Consider the following 21,068-nt stretch of genomic DNA (forward strand, 5'->3'; position numbering starts at 1 on the left):
GACGCTTCTCAGGGTCCAGCAGGCTGATGCGGCCCAGGCCATAGGCCCTGCGGATGCTGCGGGAGCGGTGCGTGCTCCTCTGGAAGGCGTCAGCATCAGCGTCGTCCTCGGAGCCCTCAGAGGTGCTGTCCCCTGTCTGGGGGGCGTCAGCGGCTGGGTCCTGGCCGGGGTCTGCGGCCACCACCGCAGCACCGTTGGGCACGGCTGTCTCCAGGGTACCTTCCCACACGTTATCTTTGGAGGCCTCGGATGCCTCCCGGTTCTGAATTCCTTGAAGGATGGAGGACTTGAGTTTTTTGAAAGATCCCATTTTGCGGAAGGAGGCCAGGGCGTTCCACGTGGAGGAATTCCCCATGAGCACCACGGACCGCGGCCTGTCGGTGTCGGCGCTCGCCCGCTTTCGACTCACAGAGAAGAAGCGTACGAGCTTGGAAGGGCTGAGCCGGGCCTCCGGGGCTTCGGGGTCATTTCTGTATCCTCCATTCTGACACACCGCGGATGTCACCATCTTGGAGTCCTTTAGGTCGGAGGTCGAACAGGGTGGTGCAGTACCTAGCCCATGTCCGTTCTGGGCTGTGGTCATGTTCTGGGAGCACGGCGCCTGTGGCCACAGGGCAGTGTGGCTCAGACCTACGTGGACATCTGCATCCTCAGGCCCCCACTCCAGAGCTTCGTCGCCCAGGTCACCAGCTTGGCTTCCATTCCTACACCATGCATTGGGCTCTGAGGCGTACACTGCCTACAATAGAAAACAAAGCAGATATTGAGCCATTTTGCCCACAGAAGAACTTCCATAATCTGTGGATAATTATTTTGTTTAACCATTGCCAGTATTAAAAAACAAACAAACAAACAACAAAAACGGCAAAGGTAAGCTCATGACAAGGCTGATCATGTAAGAACTATTTTAACAATTTTCTTTTCATCAACTCATTTCATAATAAATTGAAGGTAAGAAGGCAAATACATAGCCCTAAAAAAGAAAAAAGTTATGGGTTCTGCATCAATATGATGGTGAAGTCTTGAATTTGTTGAAACTTATGTATGTAAATTGTGGAAAACTGCAGGAATGAATATGCCACTATTCAAGACCGTCTTTTATGTGAACTGGAAGGGATGTTTTTATCACCAAATATCAGAAAAACCCATAACTACTTCAAATGTGTCACACTGAAATGCCAGCCTGTGTTCAATGCAACACAGCCAGTAAGCAAAAAGGGAGTTTGGTTTACGTAGGAACAACTACACGGTGCAGAGATGGAGACAGAAGCTATTGTTTGCTTCCCATCTAAAAAGGGCTGTAAAGTACCAAGGAACAGGAATAAAAGTGACATAGTGCTGCAGGGTCACAGGGGCAGGAAGGCTTTGTGAAGAAAACCGCTAGCAAGGAGCCTTTTCAACAGATTATAACAGGCCAGAGAATGGAGAGAAGTTAAGATGTCCCTAGAGTATTAGAAGTTCTGACCCAAGAATTCAAATTAAGCCAATGATGCAACTAACTTCCTATTCTCACATGTACAGTAAAAGATGAGCATGTGCCCATGCTCTTCCCTCCAATGCACATATGTGTCCATGCCTTCCACTTCCGTGCACTGTGTGCATGCCTTCTCCCCTTGTACCTTATATCCATGTCTTCCTCCTGCACACCTGTGTCCAGCCCTGGCCTTGCACTCTGTGTTTTCCTCCCCTTCCTAGACCTGTATTTATGACCTGTCCATGTCCCCCACCTCTGTCCATGCCCTTCCTATATACACCTGTATCCATTCCCTCCCCAACCTCATATACCCATGTCTATGTTCTTTGCCTCTAATTGAAAATGCTGCCACCTTGAAACTTTCCCATCAGGTCAAGACCTGTTAGGCCTTCATGAAGCAGCATAAATGTCACAGTCCTCCCACTCTCAATAAATGATTAATGACTAAATGAATAGTATTTGGTTAGTGCCTACTACTTGTCTGGATCTTACACTAAAGAGTTTTTTAAAAACATCACGCACCTGAGTACTCATGTTAATCTAAGAGGTCAACAGAATGATTTCCACATTATAGATAATCATTTGCACACTTGGGTAGTTTAGGTCATTGTCTGGGGGTCCTCCAGCTGCCCCTCAAAAACCTATACTGTTCTCCACTGCATTAAACTAATGAGCAGACACTGAGACACAGATGAGATCTGTATCCAAAGCACTTGACTCCAATTCCAGCACCTCATGACCCTAACATATAAAATCCCAAGAGTCCTTAGATTACTGTCAAGGCTATTTCCTCCAAGGCAACATGAAGGGCAATAGAGGAGGAGGACGAGGAGGAGGAGGAAGAAGTTGTAGAAAGACCAGTTTAAATTTCCACTTAGTTTACCCCTTCTCAAGAGTAGAATTTGACCTTGGGCAAAGAGAAGCGTCTCTCACCTCCTACAATGGATCTGCTTGATACACTTTTTGTTGGCCCTTGGGTCATACCCAGAGCCATGGGTAAAAGGGTGAAGGATTGACTCCATCTGAGACCCATCAAGAAGCTACACTGACTTAAGACTGTCAGGCAATCCATCAATTAAAAAACTGATGGGCTATTGCATGCCCTCTAGTTTAATGCTCTATTGGGGAAATTAGGGAGCTTGAGGACCTGTGGGTTGCATGTGAATGAACCACATAAGAAGTCTTGATTCATCACAGAGAGTGGATGTAAATTCTGTAACCAGTTCCAAAATAAGCCTAATACTAGATTATCACCTCTTTGCCTTCTCTGACTCTGGAGGGACTGTGGCTGTTCCAAAGTCTTAGAGTTCTGAAATGAACCAGGAAGTTTAATCAAATATTGAAGTCCAGCTTATAGGAACTGACTGAATATTAAATAGTAATAGTTTTATTTGACTTCCACTGGAAACACAGGGAAGAAGGCATGATCCTGCCTTGTAACTAAGCTGGACAATTTTACCAGAGGACAGTAAGAGAACTTTTATAACCAACAAGAACACCTGGATTAAGCTGACCCTTAGGGCTCAAAGCATGCTAGGAAGCACATTTGTTAGGTAGTTTGAATATGATCCATAGATGACCTAGAGCTAGACCTAAATTCTAAACTTAAATACTGTCAAGTGATCATCAGGAAGTCATTTCAGTAATCTGCTCTTTAGGGTCATCTCTAAAATAAGACCTATCAACATTTATGTCCCTATCAACCAACTAATCAAACCACAAGTTTCTGTTGTGTGTAAGATCAGTACAGGCCTCATAATATGGGGCCTCACAGAATGGGAAAATGGCCTTAGAGAAGTCTACATACCCCTAATCTAATGCCTAATCATTTTTTGAGGCCAATGGCAAGCATCATCATCTCTGGAAATTCCTTCCTGAAACCACCAGAATGAATAGGATGCCTTATTCTGTGCTTCTGCACAGCTTCAGGCATCTCATCAAATTGTATAACCAAAGCATATAATACTAGTTTTATATGGCTGCTCTCAGGACAAAACTGTGCACAAGGACTGTGATTACTTATCCCCATGTGATAGTCTGTCAGTTATCCTGCTTATATCCAGTTTTTGTTTGTTTGTTGTTTGTTTTTTGAGACAGGGTTTTATGTAATTCAGACTGGCCTTGAACTCATAATATAGTAGTCCAGGTTGTCCTCAAACTCATGGCAATCCTCCTGTCTCAGCCTCCCAAGTGCTGAGGTTACAGACATGTGCCACTATGTCTGGCTTTTGCCTATATCCAATTGCATATACAGATGTAGAACTATACCAAGGAAACAAGTCACCAGATACCACTATATTTTTTATGGAATGAAGATGCTCAAATTTTTATAACACTAATAAGTATTTATTTAAAACTTACTTAAGTTTGAGTAAAGATTCAAATTCTGTAAAATACATCCAGAAAGCCTGAGTTTCTAATTGGGGCAACATGCTTTTTAAAAAGATAGTGACTTAACCATTTTGTTCAGAAGCTGAACAATGTGATTGTTGTGTACTGCTCAGAATGAAACTGAAAATCATGGAGGAAAAAAAAGCTTTTCCTGGAATTTCTAAGTAACACCAAGTTGCATTATTTAGAACTAATACTTTGACCTCTATTAACTAACAAGGATTGCAACTCAATTAGTGGTTTTGTAGAAAGTCTTACAAATCATGGGAGCGTTGCCAGAGATGCTTATGAACAGAACTACAAGAATTTTGGATGGGAATATTGTGAAATCCAATTGTCTACAGCTGCATTCTGGGTTATATGAACTTTAGAATACTGCAGAATGTTTCTCCCTAGTACTGAAATTTTTCTAAAAACAACTCTGAACAGAAAATTTAAAATGAATCTTAAAGTTCAGGAACATATAATAGGTTTATGTATAAACAGGATGGTTTCTAGTGTGTGTTGATATAAACTATAGAAAATGTGACAATGAAAGAAAACAGTGACATGTGAAATGATAAATAAAGCAGTCAAAATGTGGATCCCTGAATCACAGCCCTAGAGCAGATCACCATTAGTGTACATCTAACCCCTATTTGTAGGGATTAGGAACCTGGACACCAGTGAGACTGAGTAATCTACCACACTAATCCCCCCAGTTTTACTTCCTATGTTTTCAGTTATGCTTAGAAAAATATGATTCAAAAGTAATAAGTGGAATATTCCAGAAATAAATAACTCATAGGCTTTATATATCATTTGTTGTTCTGGGAAGCATGATGAAATCTCATACTATCCTGCTTTGTCCTGCCCAGGACTTGATTCATCCCATTATCCAGTGTGTCCATGCTGTATACGCTACCTGCCCAGTAGTCACTTAGTAGCAGTCTTGGTAATTAGATTGATACCACAGTATCAGTGTGCTCGTGTGTTCAAATAACCCTTATTTTAAACAATAATGGCCCAAAGCATAAAAGCAGTGATATTAGCAATTCAGAAACATTAAAAAAGGCTATAAAGTGCTCTCTTTACATAGAAAATGAAAGTTTATTATGTAGGTATAAATATAAACTATTGTATTATTTAGCATTCAATACTATTTGAGGTTTGCCAGGATCTTGAAATATCCTGGGGATAAGGTAGGAGGAGCTCTGCACAGCTATTAGTGAAAGTATAATTTAGTAAGGAGGTTCTGGTCCCAGCACTGCCACCTACTGGCACTTCCCTCCCCTGTGGATCTCTGCTCACTTAAATCTAAGACTCATCATCCTATTTGACTAATCTCTGTGCAGTATGATACCATCACTGCCTTATCATAGGTCTGTGGAAGCTTCACCTGGCCACCTGCCCTGGCCTCCTAACTGCTTTCCTGTCTCAAGCTGGGGTTCACCTTCAATCATTTTTCTGTCTGCTGCCAGGGTCTGTCCTAATCTGCAAATGGTCTTATCACTGAATCCAGTGCCACTGGCTGCCTTTGGACTTAAGAGAGATGTGGGCCTTCAGCCTATACAGGACTCCTCCACTTCATCTGTGCAGAATCATTCACCAAGATCCTTTTTCACACTATTGTGTCTCTGCCCATTTCCTTCTCTGAGGTTCTTTCTCCAGCCATTGTTTTCTCTCTGGCTCCACAACTCTCAGGCTTCCCTACAAATGGCTTCAGGCCAAGCTTCATCAGTGGGAAACAGGGTTAGGAAATGATGTGAGAGGGAACAAGGCAGGACCAGGCTATTTCTTCTCCTTTCTCCCTGTATATAATATAGCTATCATTTAATTTAACCACAGTTTATAACATTTCTATAGGAGAATACATTCAAAATCCTAACTGTAGAGATGAAATAATTTTCTGTACACTCCAGCCCAAAGACTAGACTTCCTCCTTCTCAGCCCTAGTATACATAGTACAATGAAGGAAGGAAGAAAGCCCCTCACTCATGGATCTGACATCCTCAGCATCACTTCTACGTAAGGATGGGGGAGGATGCTTCAGGGGTACCAGGCTTCATTTAAATATTTAAATGTTTATAAATTACAAGTATACATAAAAACATAAATGTTGGTAACTGTGGATAAGACTGAATAGTCACATCTAAGGGAAAGGTGTCAACTTCATACGAGTGTGCGATTGTCTTGGCTTACCTTTTCTGGGTCACTGGGCTAAACCGCATTCCTGTGGGGAAAATGGTGTTTCCCTGATGGGGATGGATGTTTGTTTACTTTGCCAATCCTATGGGGTGTTGAGGTGGAGAAAATGAGAATTTGAAAAGGTAAACTTTAGACAGAAGACAAAAATATACTTTCTGTCTCTGAATTTGGAGGTCAGTCAGGTGTAGCATGAGATGCACTTAATCTCAGTGTCCATCCTGGGCATTATCCCCAGTGGTCAGGTAAGTTGCAGCCTCTCACCTCTACTCTTATATCCAGCTTCAGAGCTCAAAGAACCTTGGAAGATCGCCAATAGTAGCTCTGAAGGTGGCTTTGTCTTGACTTCCTGCAACTCATCCCCTGTCTTCTTCCTGCCTGGTGGTAAATAAGATTGCAGCAGTAACCTCCAAAATTCATAGCCAGGACTAATGGCTGCAACTAGTACCAAGACTGATGTCAGCTTGGAGGCTGTGCCTCCTCACAGTCACCATTCAGAACAATGAAACTTTTCCAGATGGGTGGTCCTAATCTTGAAGGTCACTGGAGCAAAAACAATGTCTGCTTGCGGGAGGCAGACGAGCCTTCAGAAGGACAGAAGGCTTCTACATCCAGTTTTTAACTAGATGTACTAATAACGTGTGTGTGTGTTGCTGAGGACTGAAGTCAGGCCTTGCACATGCTATGTGACCTGAGCTATACTCACAATCCCTAACTGCTTATAAAGCATATATTTGTGTTGTATCATTTGAGCAAATTTTCAGTTGAATTTGTTGCTTTTCTTCTTTGCATTCAGTGTGTTTCTAGGGAAAGTATTCCAGGCAACCCAGTTTCCAAGCAGGAGGCAATGAGGTCATAATTTAGGGAATGTTACAACAGCTCATTCTGCCTCACTAAGGACACAAGTCCAGAAAAGACCCTGGCCCATCTCTGCTCAGTCAGGCATCTCAGATTCTCAGATTAGTCTTACACATAAAAGCAGTTGCTGAGGTGCTTTCTACTGCCTAAACTGTCTTGCTCTAATTGAAGTGACAGTTGGGTATTGTTTCCCTGTGGGCTCTTCACATCTCCTGGCACAGACATCCTCACTTAGAAACCATTTGCCAACACTGTGTGATGATGCCACCAATGAACAAAGCCAGTAGTGAGCAGCTACTGTCCCTGGTCAGCTCACATCTCTGCCTGTGGGACACGTGGCCTGGTCTGGCAGGAATGGATCTGTGGCCACTTTGTTAGAGGTAGAGGCACTCTTATCACTGGCCTATCCTTGGGGGCACAGTCAGTGCTCAAATGTGAGAAAATCTTCCAGCTTCGTTGAGAAACAATATTCTCACACTTTTCTTGTGACTCAGAAGAGCAAATGGACTCCAACTAAAAGGAAAACCTGCCAGTGGACGGATACTGGGAAGGGAAATTTATAGGGAAGAAAAATGTCACACAGGCCTTCACTACCAGCACCCATTCCTCTCTCCACAGAGAACTGTCCTGAAAAACAGGACTCATCAACAACTCACAGGGTCCTCAGTAGCTTCCTAGGAACTTTACCATTCTTTGTCCAAGGAAGATTTCTAGCCTGACGTTGCCACTGGGTCACCTGAGTAGCTCCCTGATCACTGGCTGGGTGGGTTCAGGGCACCTGGTAGGAGAACATGCATAGCTCCTGGTACTTGACTTGCAAAGGTCTGGAATAGGACCAATGATACCAGTTATTTGATTGCTAGATGTGAATGCCCCCTCCAAAACTCACTGTCAAACTTAACTGCCATCAAATTGAGGGGTGATTAGGCCATGGGGATCTACCCTTATAAATTGATTAATATCATATTTGTATCAGTTCTGCTCCTCTTGCTGTCCTTCCTCCTGGCCATGTGATATCACCCACCATGCAAGACATCATGGAGACTCTCCCTGGTCCCTCAATCTCTGACTTCCCAGACTCTGGAAGCGTGAGGTAAATAAACCACTACTGTTTACAATACCCAGCCTGGGAGTTCTGTTATAGCAGCAGAAAACAGGCTAAGACATGAAAACAGCCACCAGTGGGGACAGTCATAGTCTGCTCTGCCATCTGGAGCCTAATGGTGGGGCAGTACGTGGGAAAGACCAGCTGCTGGACAAGATCATGTCTTGAAATCTTACTGCCTCCTAACACACCAAGAGGTATGCTTTTCATGCCTCCCACGATCGGTCCTGGTTTCCTTCCTGATTGTTACTGTTAATCTGGGGACCTCACCCAACCCTCCAACATTGCCTGTCAAGAGACACACAGCCGGCGCAGTCCTCAGTCTTTCCCTTGATATCATGGGCCACTTCTCAAAAGCTCAGAAGATCCTGGTGCATATGTATGAGATAGGCCAGGGGCTGGTACCTGACTCAGGTGTACCCTGGCAGTGCACCCCACAAACATAGCACTTTTACACAGACCTCAGTCATGTAAATATGTTAGATGCTTGGCAGTCCTGAAATGAAAACAAGTACAAATGCTCCTAGACTCAGAATGAGGTTGTGGTGCATTAAACCCATTGTGGGTTGGTAATACCGTGAGCAGAAAAGGCACAGAAACCACCTAATTACAGACCTTCACAGCTCAGCAGCACAGTATGCTGGGAATGATCAGTTGGGAACCCTGCCTGGGAGCTGTGGTCGTGCTGCAGCATGATAAGAGGATAGCACTACATATTACTAGCCCAGACAAAGATCCAAATTCAAAATTCCGAATATGATTTCTGCTAAGTATATAATAATTTTGCACCATAGTGAAGTTGAAAAATATTAAGTGGGAGACTGTATTATATTACAATTCTTTGTGAAAAAGTCAAAACCAACTTAGTTTAGGAATAAAAAAAATCTAATAACAATAAGGACTGAAATATCTTTTAAGTATGAGAATCTTTAGGCCATGAGGAAAGAAATGCATTTGCTGCTGGGAGGGCAGATGTCAACCAGCAGGTGATGACCAGGCAAGGAAGGCCAGGGCACAGGTGAAGACAGTACTGTGGGTAAAGGAGATAGCATCAGCTGAGGCTCACAATCCTTGACTTCACTGCCTTTGACTTAGCTTTGGTTTGTCACCTGGGTTGGTCCCAACACACCCTGGATGTGGTATGTTGTGACCACATCAGATTCCTCTCAGAATATAAGACAAGGTTGTGAAGAGAAGCAAATGCATTGTAAAGAGAATGTCTCTTGCAACTGAACAGCCTACAGTGCACAGAACATGCTCTCATGTATGTGTAGCTTATACATATGTGTATTTTATGATAACAGAAATTCTTTTTGATGAGGATTCATATAACTGAGCAGAGAATATGTTCACTTAGTGTAATAAATACTATACTCATTATTTTACATACTAAATGCTATTCTAGCCTATTTATATTTTGCTAAATCAAAAGAGAATGTTCTCATTGAAAGATTTATTATTTTCAAGGTGTGACATTTTTCTTGGTGAAGTATAAAGTTGATAGCTACAGGTCATTCATTAAATATAAAGAGAATCTTTAACCATGCACTAAACTAAAATCCAAGTTCATTAAAGATCTAAATATTAAAACAGAAACTCTAAACTTGCTGGAAGATAAGTTAGGTAGAACTCTAAAAGACATTGGCATAGGAAAAGACTTTATGAACAAATCCTCAGTAGCACAGGAACTAGAACAAAGATTCAACAACTGGGATCTCATCATATAAAAAGCTTCTGCACTGCAAAAGAAACTACCAACAGAGCTAAGAGACAACCTACAACGTAGGAAAAAACTTTTACCAGCTGCTCCTCAGACAAAGGACTATTATCTAGAATATATAAAGGACTCAAGAAAATCAGACCCTCCAAATATAAATACCCGATTCAAAAATGGGCATCTGAAATGAACAAACAAGTAAAAGCAGCAAATAAATATACGAAAAATGTTCCACATCACTGGTCATTTGAGAGATGCAGATGAAAACAACACTGAGATTTCACCTCACCCCAAAAAGAATGGCTGCTATCAAGAAATCAATCAATAACAAATGCTGACAGGGTTGTGGGGAGAAAGGAATCCCTTCTCTATTGTTGGTGGGAGTGCAGACTGGTGCAACCACTGTGGAAATCAATATGGAGATACTTTAAAAAACTAGGATTAGAGGTCCCATTTGACCCAGCTATCCCTCTGCTGGGTATCTTTCCAAAAGAATTAAAAGAATCACAACACAGTGATATATGCTTACCCATGTTTATAGCAGTAGTTTGTAATAGCTAAAACTTGGAAACAGCCCAATTGCCCATCAGTTGGAGACTAGATAAAGAAGATGTGGTTTTTATATAAAATGGAATACTACTCAGCCATAAAGAATGAGAAACTAGAGTCATAGGAAAATGGATGCATACTGAGGCAATACTCGTAAGTGGAATAAATAAGACACACATGTGTAAATACTGAATTGTTTCTCTGGTGTGAAAAACTAAAAGTGTAAATAAGGTCCAAATTGTATAACTGATAATTTGAAATAGGAAGAAAAGGGCTAAAGGTATAGGGGAAGTGGGAATGGTAGGGGAAAGGAAATAAGAAATAATATGAGAAAAGGAAAAAATGGAAACAGTCTTTGTAAATAGGGGAGGGTGGAGGGAGTGAAGGGAGGGCAGGGGTATGGGGAAAAATGAGAACCAAGATCTGTCACATATAGGTACAAGATCCCAATGATGAACGTAACTGTACTGTATACTTAAAAGTACCAATAAACTCAATAAGATTAAAAAAAGAATTCTAGGTCCGAATTTCTAGATCAAGCTGGGGAGGGTGGCAGGAATGTCTCAAATTTGAGCTCAAACTTTGGCAACTTAGCAATTTAATGAGACCTGTTTCAAAAAAAATTTTTTTCAGCTTTAATTGAGTTTATTGGTACATTTTAGGGATACAGTACATTTACAATCATTGTTGGGATCTTGTACCTCTACATGACAAGTCTTGGTTCTCACTTTTTCCCCTTGTCCCTACCCTCCCTTCACCCCCTCCTCCCCTCTCCATCTACAACCACTTTATTTCCATCTTTTCATTATATCACATTTTTTTCTTTTCCCTTTTTACCCTTCCCCTACCCGTCCCATCTTCCCTACACCTTTAGCTTCTTGCTTCCCATTTCTCAATGTCAGTAATCTTATTAGGATCTTCTGTATTATTGCAGATTATTCACACCAGAGAAACTATTCAGTATTTACACATGTGTGCCTTATTTATTTCACTTAGGAGTATATCTTCAATATGTATCCATTTTCCTATGAATTAATCTATTTTCTCATTCTTTATGGCTGAGTAATATTCCATTTTATAGAAAAACCACATCTTCTTTATCCAGTTTCCAACAGATGGGCAAATAGGCTGTTTCCAAGTTTTAGCTATTACAAACTGTGCCGCTAAATAGTGTCTTGGATGTTGCTTAGTGCAAAGACCCTGGATTTAATCCTCAGTACCACTACCTCTCTCACACACAAAATTCTAGATCAAAAACAAGTGAAGTATTCTGTTGGAAAGTCAACATATCTTGTGCTGATAGGAAATAGTGAGGTGACCTTCGGCAGATGGGAAGGTGATTCAGGGAGTGAGTGAAAGGAAGCAAGGGAAATGGGAAGTATGGTCTACAACACGCCATGATGAATGTATTCATTACATAATGCAAACATATACTATTATTTTAAAAACAGAAGAAACTCAATGTATCTGATCTTAGGCAAAAGGAACATATCCCAAGTGGCCCACAGTGATGTAGAAAAGTGTACCCACATGAACAAATCTCTGCCTTAAGATTTATCTACTTTGTGATTCATAATCAGAAGCACCTCCTCTCTACAGTTGCCCTGCCAGTTCAAAGGTCATGGCTTGGTAGAAATGATGTGTAGCTAGGCACAGGAAAGAACCAGCAAAGGGAAATCTGAATGTGGACGTGAAAGGCCTGGGCCACATAGTGAGTTCAAGGCCAGCCTGAATTACATAAAGAGACGATATCTCAAAATAAAAACGAAACAAAGAAAAAAGATATCTGGGAAGCCAAGTATATATAAAATGTCATTATTTCATTTTAAATTTGGCTCTAATTTTTCTCATGAATATGGATAATACACTCCTTAGGATTTTTAACCCTGATGGTGAGATCTAAGTAGGTTTTTCATTGTTTGCAGTGCTGGAGATCAAACCAAAAGCCTCAAGCATGCTAGGCAATTGATTGGAGTGTGGATTTTTCTTGTTCCTCCCAATGCCAGCAACATCAGGGCTCAGGGGCAGGAGTGCTATACAGGTAGAATGCTTATCTTATGTAGTAAGATTTGTGAGTCTTAGCCTGTCCAGCTACCAAACAAAGCCTTTTATTTATTCAATATCTGGCAAAGTGGCTGCTCAGACTCATGCTGCAATGTGGTCCACTTAACAATATTTGAATTTCATTTAAAAAACAGGCCTGGCTTCAACCCTTCTCTATGCCTAACCCCCTAAAAGCCTGTCAAAGTCTGTTAGTTAATTATTTTCCAATTATAATTTCAGAACTATAATGATACGGTAGTCAGTTCTCTAAGCCCCAAGAGTCCTTCCTAGACCAAAGGTCCTGATGCAATGAAGACTGATGCTTTGGCAATAACCACTGCCTCTGTTGCCCCTGGGGTGCTTGCATAAGCAGTCCATGGCCTCATGCAGTTAAGAAGACCTGCAAAGTTAACCAATACTGTCATCACTTGATCAAACATAAATTAGAAAAGAACACTCATCCTCTGCTTAAATGTGGTTCCTTTGGATTGTTTCTTTCGTCTTCCAGCGAGAATGAGCCTCAGATGGGACATTATCCATTCATTCCTTCATTTGATCATGTAACAAATGCTTCCTTGGCTTCTGTGTCTGAGTGGAATTAGGGTAGACATATTAGAAAGAGGGCAGTGAAAAGCAGACACTGCCACAGCCATTAGAGAAGTTCAGCTAATTGGAGAAAGGCATATAATTAAATAAGTCTGAACAGTGTTTCTCTGCACTGGCCTCTTTCAGAAGACATGAACACTGAATGTCACAGTGGTGATGGATGGTGAAAAGAACTAAGAGCCTGAGATAGAGAATATGGACACAGCAGGATGGCTAGGGAGAGGCTGCATCTTCAGAAGCAGTATTAAGGATTTGGGGATTCACTTTAAGGACCAGGGGAACCTCCAACAGAGGTCCTGGCAGCAGGTGACCTACAAAGATTAGAAGGCAGTGAGACTCAGAAAAACAGTTGGGGAGGGCATCAGAGTCACCAGAGCAAGACAACAGCCACACAGACTTGTGGCTGCAGAATGGGGAGAAGTGATGGAGACAGAAGAAACATGACCTGATGACTGACTCCATGTGTGGGAAGATGGTGAGTGAAAAGACAAGAGATGGGAATGCCTGCAGGTATAATCTGGGCCAGACAGTGGTACAGCTGAGAGAATTATGGGGGCCTGCAGGGAAACAAGTGGTGAGGAAAGATAGGAGTTTACCTTTAAATGTACTGAAGAAAATCCCAAGCTAAGATGCTCACTGAGCAAAAACACTCGATAAAATGTAGTATAGCCAGATAAGGTGGTGAGCACCTGTAATTCCAGTACTCAGGGGGCTGAAGCAGGAGGACTGCCAAGAGTTTGAGGCCAGACCGGGCTACAGAGTGAATTCAAGGCCACGCTGGGCTATATAGTGAGAACTTGTCTCAAAAACCCAAATAAAAAATTGAAGTACAAAAACCTTATGTTCATCGCAGTAGACATGAAAGGGCCTTTCATGAAAATCAACATCCATTCATGATTAAAAACTCCTAATAAATATGACACAAAAGAAATAGTCCTCAACATAATGAAGACCACATATGACAAGCCCATCTTCATCATACTCGGTGAAAAGTTAAAAGCTTTTTCTCTAAGATCAGGAACAAAGACAAAGATGCAGTGAGAATAGACAAAGCAACTGAGAACAAAAAACTGTAAACCCGGAGGCATCACACTACCTGATTTCAAATTATATTATGAAAGTATAGTAATCAAAAAATCATGATATCAACACAAAAATAGACATATAGAGCAACAGAACAGAACAGGGAGTCAAGAAATTAACCCAAGTGTGTATGGTCAACTAATCTTTGACAAAGTGCCAAGAACAAGTAAAGGATACTCTTGTAATTAAAAGGTGTTAGGAAACTGCCTATGTATAAGCAAAAGAAAGAAACTGGACCCTTAACATAGCATATACAAAACCCAACTCAAGATTGTTTAAAAATGAACAAAAAATCAGAACCATGAAAACACTAGATGAAAATATAAGAGCTAAGTTCCTTGACATTGGCTGTGGCAACTCAGATTTTGAATATGACATCAAAAGCACAGGCAACAAAAGTAAACAAATAAACAAGTGGAACTATTATCAAGCTACATATCAGAAGCAACATTGTGGGGTGGGAGAAAATATTTGCAAACCATATATTCTATAGGGGGCTAATATACAAATAAATAAGAACTCAACTCATCACCATCATCATCAACAAGCTAATTAACCTAATTACAAAATGAGCAAAGCACGTGAACAGACAGCTTTCCAAGGAAGACATACAAATGGTTGACAAGTACAGTATAGGAAAAGGTTTAAAAAATCGCAAATCAAAGAAATGTTAGTCCAAACCACAGTGAGAGTCCACCTCATATATGGCTATGAAAAAGATGATTTAGCTCAGTGGTTCCGCTGTCTGCCTTGCAAGCACAAGGTCCCAAGTTCTATTCCCAGTGCAAAAAAAAAAAAAAAAAAACAAGTGATGGTGAGGGTGTGGAAGTAAGGAATCCATGTATGGGGAGGGGGGACTGTAAATTGGTACAGTTGTATCAAAAACAGTAGGAAAACTCTTCAAAAAATTAAAATATAACTACCTTATGATCCATCACTCACACTACTAGGCATATTCCAAAGGAAATGAAATCAACATGTTGAAGAGACATCTGCACTCCCATGTTCACTGGATTATTTACAGTAGCTAAGAAATGAAAACAACCTCGGTGTCCGCTGATGGGTGAATGGATAAAGAAAGTGTGATGTAAGTACACAATGGAACACTATCCAGTGGTAAAACAGAAGGAAACCTTGCATTTGTGAAAGCATGGAAGGAGCTGGAGACTATGCTAAGTGAAATCATCCTGGCACAGGAAGGCAAATATTGTGTGATCGCATTTGTATGTGAAACTTAAAGCAGAGATGGAGAGGGTAAGGGAAATGGGGATGTCTTAGTTAAAGAGTACAATGTTTTAGTTTTAAGATAAATTCAGAAGATACATTCAACATGGTGACTATAGGTAATAATGCTATATTATATACTTCAAATGTGCTGAGAGTAGATCTTAAAACTTCTTGATAGTGTTAATCATTTCACAGTGTATCCATATATCATCAAATTAGGTAGGTATACCTAATAGAGACTGTTTTGGTGGTGCTCTTGAAAGTAGGTCCTTGAAGGCAAACAGTTTACCACTGAGCTACATCTCCAGCCTTGAATATGCACAACTTTTGTCAATTATAATTCAGTAGAGCTAGAGAGAAAAAACTGAAGAGGGAGGTTGGCACTGGGGATTGGAACCAGAGCCATATTTTCTTAGTCACTTTCCTTGTCACTGAGACATGTTACTCAACACTCACAACTTAAAAGAAGAGGAGGTTTATTTTGGCTCATGTTTCAGTTCATGGTCAGCTGACCCAAGGTCAGCTGAGAAGAGCAGTTCACAGCAGAGCAGTGAGGAAGCAGAAAGAGTAAAGCGTGAGGAAGGGGAGAAACTCTTCCAAGCCACGCCCCCGGTAACTTACCTCCTTAGGCCAGATCCCACCTCCTAACAGCAAGTCAGCTATAAACTCCTATAATGCAATTACCTTCCTAAAACCCCACTTATAATTGCAAGAAGCTTCAGGGAGGACATCTAGATTTAAACGTAACACGCATGCTAGGAAAGTACTCTACCCCTGGGCTACATCCTTAGTTCTTTTTAAAACTTTAAAGGCTGGGGATTTGGCTCAGTGTTTCTACTGTCTGCCTCGCAAGTGCAAGGGCCTGAGTTCGATTCCCAGTACCAAAAAAAAAAAAAAAAAAAAAGAGGTAACTCTAAAACTATTTTGAGATTATGATCTCATTAAGTTGTCCAGGCTGGCCCTGAACTTAGGATCCTCCTACCTCAGTGTCCCAAGTAACGGATTATAGGTATGTGCTACCATGTCCAATCAGGAAAAAAAAAAAAAAAAAAAAAAGGCAAAACAAGGAAAAGAGGGCTCTAAAAATATCTGTATAGACACTCATTCAAATAGATAGATAGATGCTTGGACAGGTAGATAGCTGTCTTTTTTTCCTCATTGAGTTTATTGGTAACATTTTAGGTATACAGTAGAGTTACATTCATTATTGGGACCTTGTACCTTTACATGACAGGTCTTGGTTCTCATTTTTTCCCCTTGTCCTTGCTCTCTCTTCATCCCTCCTTCCCTCCCCTTTTACAAATACTTCATTTCCATTTTTTTATTTTCTTATATTTTTTTTCTTTTCCCTTATTAGCTTTCCCCTACCCTTCCCACTTTCCCTACACCCTTAGCCCCTTTCTTCCTATTTCACATGGACAGGTAGATAGATGAATGGACAGACGGAAGGCAGTCTCTGCAACATGTAAGTGGAGATGTTCAGGAAGTGGCACCAGATATACCCCAGAATCAACCAGAAGTCTGGGGATGAGAGACAGATCCAAAGTTGCCCTGTCACTTTGCAAAGTAATCAGAACCAGAGGGAGCAGGCCAATGTGGTGAACCCAGAAACCCCTTGAAGAGAAGGTGCTGATGCTGTTGCCTGCTGCCAGGTGGTCTCATTCTATTTTATAAAATAACCTTTGGCAAGAAGTGCCATTTCATCTCTATCTCCCCCTCCCATTCCTTAACTGTGATGATCTGTTTCACCAAAAACATTGACCGCCTAAAATAAAAATTGAAATGAAGCTAAAGTCTTACACTTCTGTCAATCTAAGAGGCTTAACAGAGCAACAGGGTGGTGACTTTAAGATACTTCCTCTTGATACTGTTTTGGTCATATTTATTTTCACGTCAAATTCCTGAAACAGCTTGTCCTAAGCACTGCTGTGACAATGGTCCCTGCTCTGTGCTGGGAGCTTACAAGGTGTCAATGCCCCAGAAGCCACAAGTGGCTTCATTACAATAATCTCATGCAGAAGAAAACAAAAATGCAGTTACTGATTCTTACTGTTTTTAGGATCTTTGTGTTCGCCACATAATTTTGATAAACTTCAGGTTAAGAAAGATAAATGCAGATATCCAGCCCTCCATTATGGAGTGACTACTGACTTCAGATTAAACCAAGCACAATAATTTCTAAAGAAACTTAAGTTTTTCTTAATGTTCTATTCTCACTGTACTTAGAAGCTGCCTTTGCAGGCAGCTGCTTAATAAATGGAATCATGATATTTCTTTTGACTGGGGAGCTCTGCCAGAGACTTACCCAGACACTAGTATGCCAGAACTGGGAAAGGAAAGCTAAATTTACCTGCAGCTAATCAGTCTGGAAAGTTTCCCATTCCCACAGGACCTCCCCACTTGCAGCACTACTGATCAACTGGAGAGATGGGAAAGGGAAGGGATAAGACTCAAGCTCTATGAACATTTGCTCACTGGAAGTCTAGAAGTACTGGGAGATGATGAAATTATACACTCAAAGTTCCAAGTTTCTCAGTCATACTCCATATTCTATATTTGATACAACAGTTTTACAATCTGAAAGAAACCCCCTTGCATTGAATCAGTAGGGACATAGAATATAGTCATTCAGCCTGGTAGACAATGGATACTCTTCCTAGTTCCCCCACCATTCTGGGAGGCCACCAGTTCCTTGATTCTAAACACATTCTGCAATGTTGGGCATCGTGTGATGTTAACTGCCTACCTATAGCCTGCTGACAAAGGAATTTCAACTCAAATAGTTGTGGCAATTGTGACAAGAACAAAGGATGTTGCCTCCCTGCTGAAAGATATTCCACAGCTCCTTACCTGGCAGAACTGACCAAATTTTTCCTCCAGATGATTACTTATAACAATGGACCTTATATACAGATAGAGATGGGTGGATAGAGACAGAGATAGATAGGTGGACAGTCAACTACAGTAGTAGCCCTCTCCTTATTTTGAGGCTTTGTTTTCCACAGTTTTAGTGTCTGTGGTCAACTGGTAGCAAAAATAATATGCATTTACTTTCCCTCTTTGTAATTGTGTGGACATAAGATTCATTCTTTCCATATAAATTGTCAGTCTCAGCATAACATTTTGTTTGTTTCCTTATTATGTCAAGAACTTTGCCTTTTTTCACTGAAAGCTCCTCTGGCATATCTGAACTGTCAGCATCAGTACTCTTGTACTTTGGGGCTTTGGAAGTAAAACAGGCTTACTGCTTACTGTGATAGAGTGATAAGAGTGACAGAGGGTCTGATAACCAATACTGTTACTAAGACACTTGGAGAGAAAGAGATTATCTTATAACAGTTATTATTACAGCACACTGTTATAATCCTTCTGTGCTACTAATAGTTCTTGTTAATCTCTTATAGTGCTTAGTTTACAAATTTACCATATGTGTATATAGATAGGAAAAAACACAGGGTATATTGGACCTGATGCTATCCACAGTTTTAGGCACGCACTGGAACTACCTGCAGACAAGGGGGGAAGGCTGCTGTACCCTACTCTCACACTCATTTCACAGACGCAGACATCTGAAGTACTAAGGTTACACAGCAGAAAGTGACAGAGCTGGCACTTGTCCCTCAACTGGATGGCTCAGGGTTAGCCACCAGCTCACACCCAAGGCCACAGGCTGAAAGCAGGCGATTTCCTCAAAGTTCTCTGTTTGTCTTTATAAGTCACATAAACTTTGCATTCTTTTCATAAGATTTGCCTTGACTAAAAAAAAAAACAAAACAAAACAATGATTTCTTTATCACATCCATTTGGGATGGGACAAAGGAGGAGGAGAGGGAAGAAGAGGAGGAGAAAGAAGAGGAGGAGGAGGAGGAGGAGGAAGAGGAAAAGGAGGAAGGCAGGGAGAACAAATGTTAGAGAATGTGTGGAGCAAGTGGAACTCTTGCATACTGCTGGATGTAAAATGGTGTGGTTGCTGAAGAAGAGAGAACAGCAGTTACTCAAAAACTTAAACAGAATGACTATTTGCACTAGCAGTTCCACTGCTAGATGTGTACTCAAAAGGTCTGAAAGCAGAGCCTGAAACAGATATTTGTATACCCACCTTCACAGCAGTATTATTGATAACAACCAAGAGGTAGAAATAACCCGAATGAATGTTGATGTATGAATGGGTAAATGAAAAGTTGTGAAATGAATGCCAATAAATTGCATGCATATAGCAGAATATTATTCAGCCTTAAAAAAAAAAGAAAAGCAATTCAAAGGTGAACTTTGAAGACATTGTGCTTGATGAAATAAGCCAGCCACAAAAGAAAAGCTCTTCTATGATTCCATTTATAGGACGTAACCAGAGTAGTCAGTTTATAGCAACAGAAAATGAAATAGTGGTGCTAAAACCTGGGGAGAGGAGAATATGGGCACTTGTGGTTTAATGGGTAGAGAAATTTGTTTGAGAAAATGAAAAAGTTCTTGGAGATGAAGGGAGGTGATGATTACAGAACAATGTGAATATTATGAACTGAGTACCAATAAACTCCATGTATAAAAATGGTTAACATGGCAAATTTTGTTATTTACACTTTACTACACTGAAAAAGTTGTGGCAAAAAAACCCACTTAAAAATAATTATTTTAGAGTCTGAATTGTGGTGTACTCCTGTAATCCCAGCACTTTGGGAGGCTGAGGCAGGAGGATCATAAATTCAAGCTCACACTGTGTAACTTGGCAAAACTTTATCCCCAAAGCGGGGGTGGTGCTGGGGAGGTGGCTCAAGCATAAAGGAAGTGAATTCAATCCCCAATACAGCAAAACAAAATTTTAAGTATTTACCAGTTAAATTACTTAAAAACTTGCAAAATAATACTTGATTCAAAGAGACTCATGATTATTCTGTACTTTCTTCTTGGTACTGGGGATCAAACTCAGGACCTTGAGCTTGCTTACCAAGCAGGCACTATGCCCCTGAGCTGAATTCCCAGCCCTATCCTACACTTTCAAATAGCTCTGAACAAAATATTTCCTTAGATTTTTTTCATAGGGAAAAGGAAGATTAATAGAGAAGATTAATAACCAAATTTTGGAAAGCATTAAATAGCATTTTTCACTGACAGTGTCTGACATTCCCAGCTCTGGCTGTTATTGCATACAAGGCCCAGGAATCTGCCTCCTACTTTATCTCCTGACAGTATCCCTGGGCAACTTCAATTGCCTATGAGTTTCAGTACAGAACCATCACTTTCAGAAAGTGGAATTCTCTGATGGCTTCCTGACACAACTCCTGCATTAAACCACAAAGCTGACTGCAGTCCATGGAACACACGCTTCATGATACAAATAAAGTTATTTCTGCATGACTCATGAATCTTCAACTAGACAGAGATTCCGTAAACACAGGACTTGTCTTAGTTACTCCTAGCCATTATATATATCTATATCTCACAGGGACTGGCAGCTCAATAAGTATTTAGTGGAACTCTCTGTGCCTCTTTGTAAGCACGGTGTGTGGATGCCTACAATGTCAACTCATCCTTCTGTGAGAGAAGTCTCATCTTCTGTGAGATGAGTCTCTGGCTGTAGCTCTGCAGCAGAGCACTTGCCTAACACGCACAAGGCCCTGGGTTCTGTACCTAGCACTGGAAAAACAAAGCCAACAACACTTTTCATAAATTATCTGTGTTCATAATATAATAAAAAAATGAGTTTCCAACTTCTCCCAAATACTGGCCAAGAAAATACAGAGACAAAAACTGAGAATTGAAGGACACAATGAATGTAGACCCTACTTCTTGCATTCAAGAATCAGCCATGACTGGGGCCGGGGATTTAGCTCAGC

At 40.9% G+C, this 21,068-nt stretch overlaps 1 protein-coding gene across 1 annotated transcript in view; it reads right to left on the bottom strand.

Annotated features, from left to right (window-relative positions):
* The window catches only part of LOC104850514, a 71,950-nt gene that overhangs the window by 748 nt on the left and 50,134 nt on the right, over positions 1-21,068 (bottom strand). Inside the window, exon 2 of the mRNA XM_033759861.1 lies at positions 4-739. Coding sequence (XP_033615752.1) covers positions 4-739 — 736 coding nt within the window. The remainder of the gene's footprint in view (positions 1-3; positions 740-21,068) is intronic.

Source organism: Fukomys damarensis, unplaced genomic scaffold (assembly GCF_012274545.1).
Source record: "Fukomys damarensis isolate Sample0158 unplaced genomic scaffold, DMR_v1.0_HiC HiC_scaffold_38, whole genome shotgun sequence".
Lineage (NCBI taxonomy): Eukaryota > Metazoa > Chordata > Mammalia > Rodentia > Bathyergidae > Fukomys > Fukomys damarensis.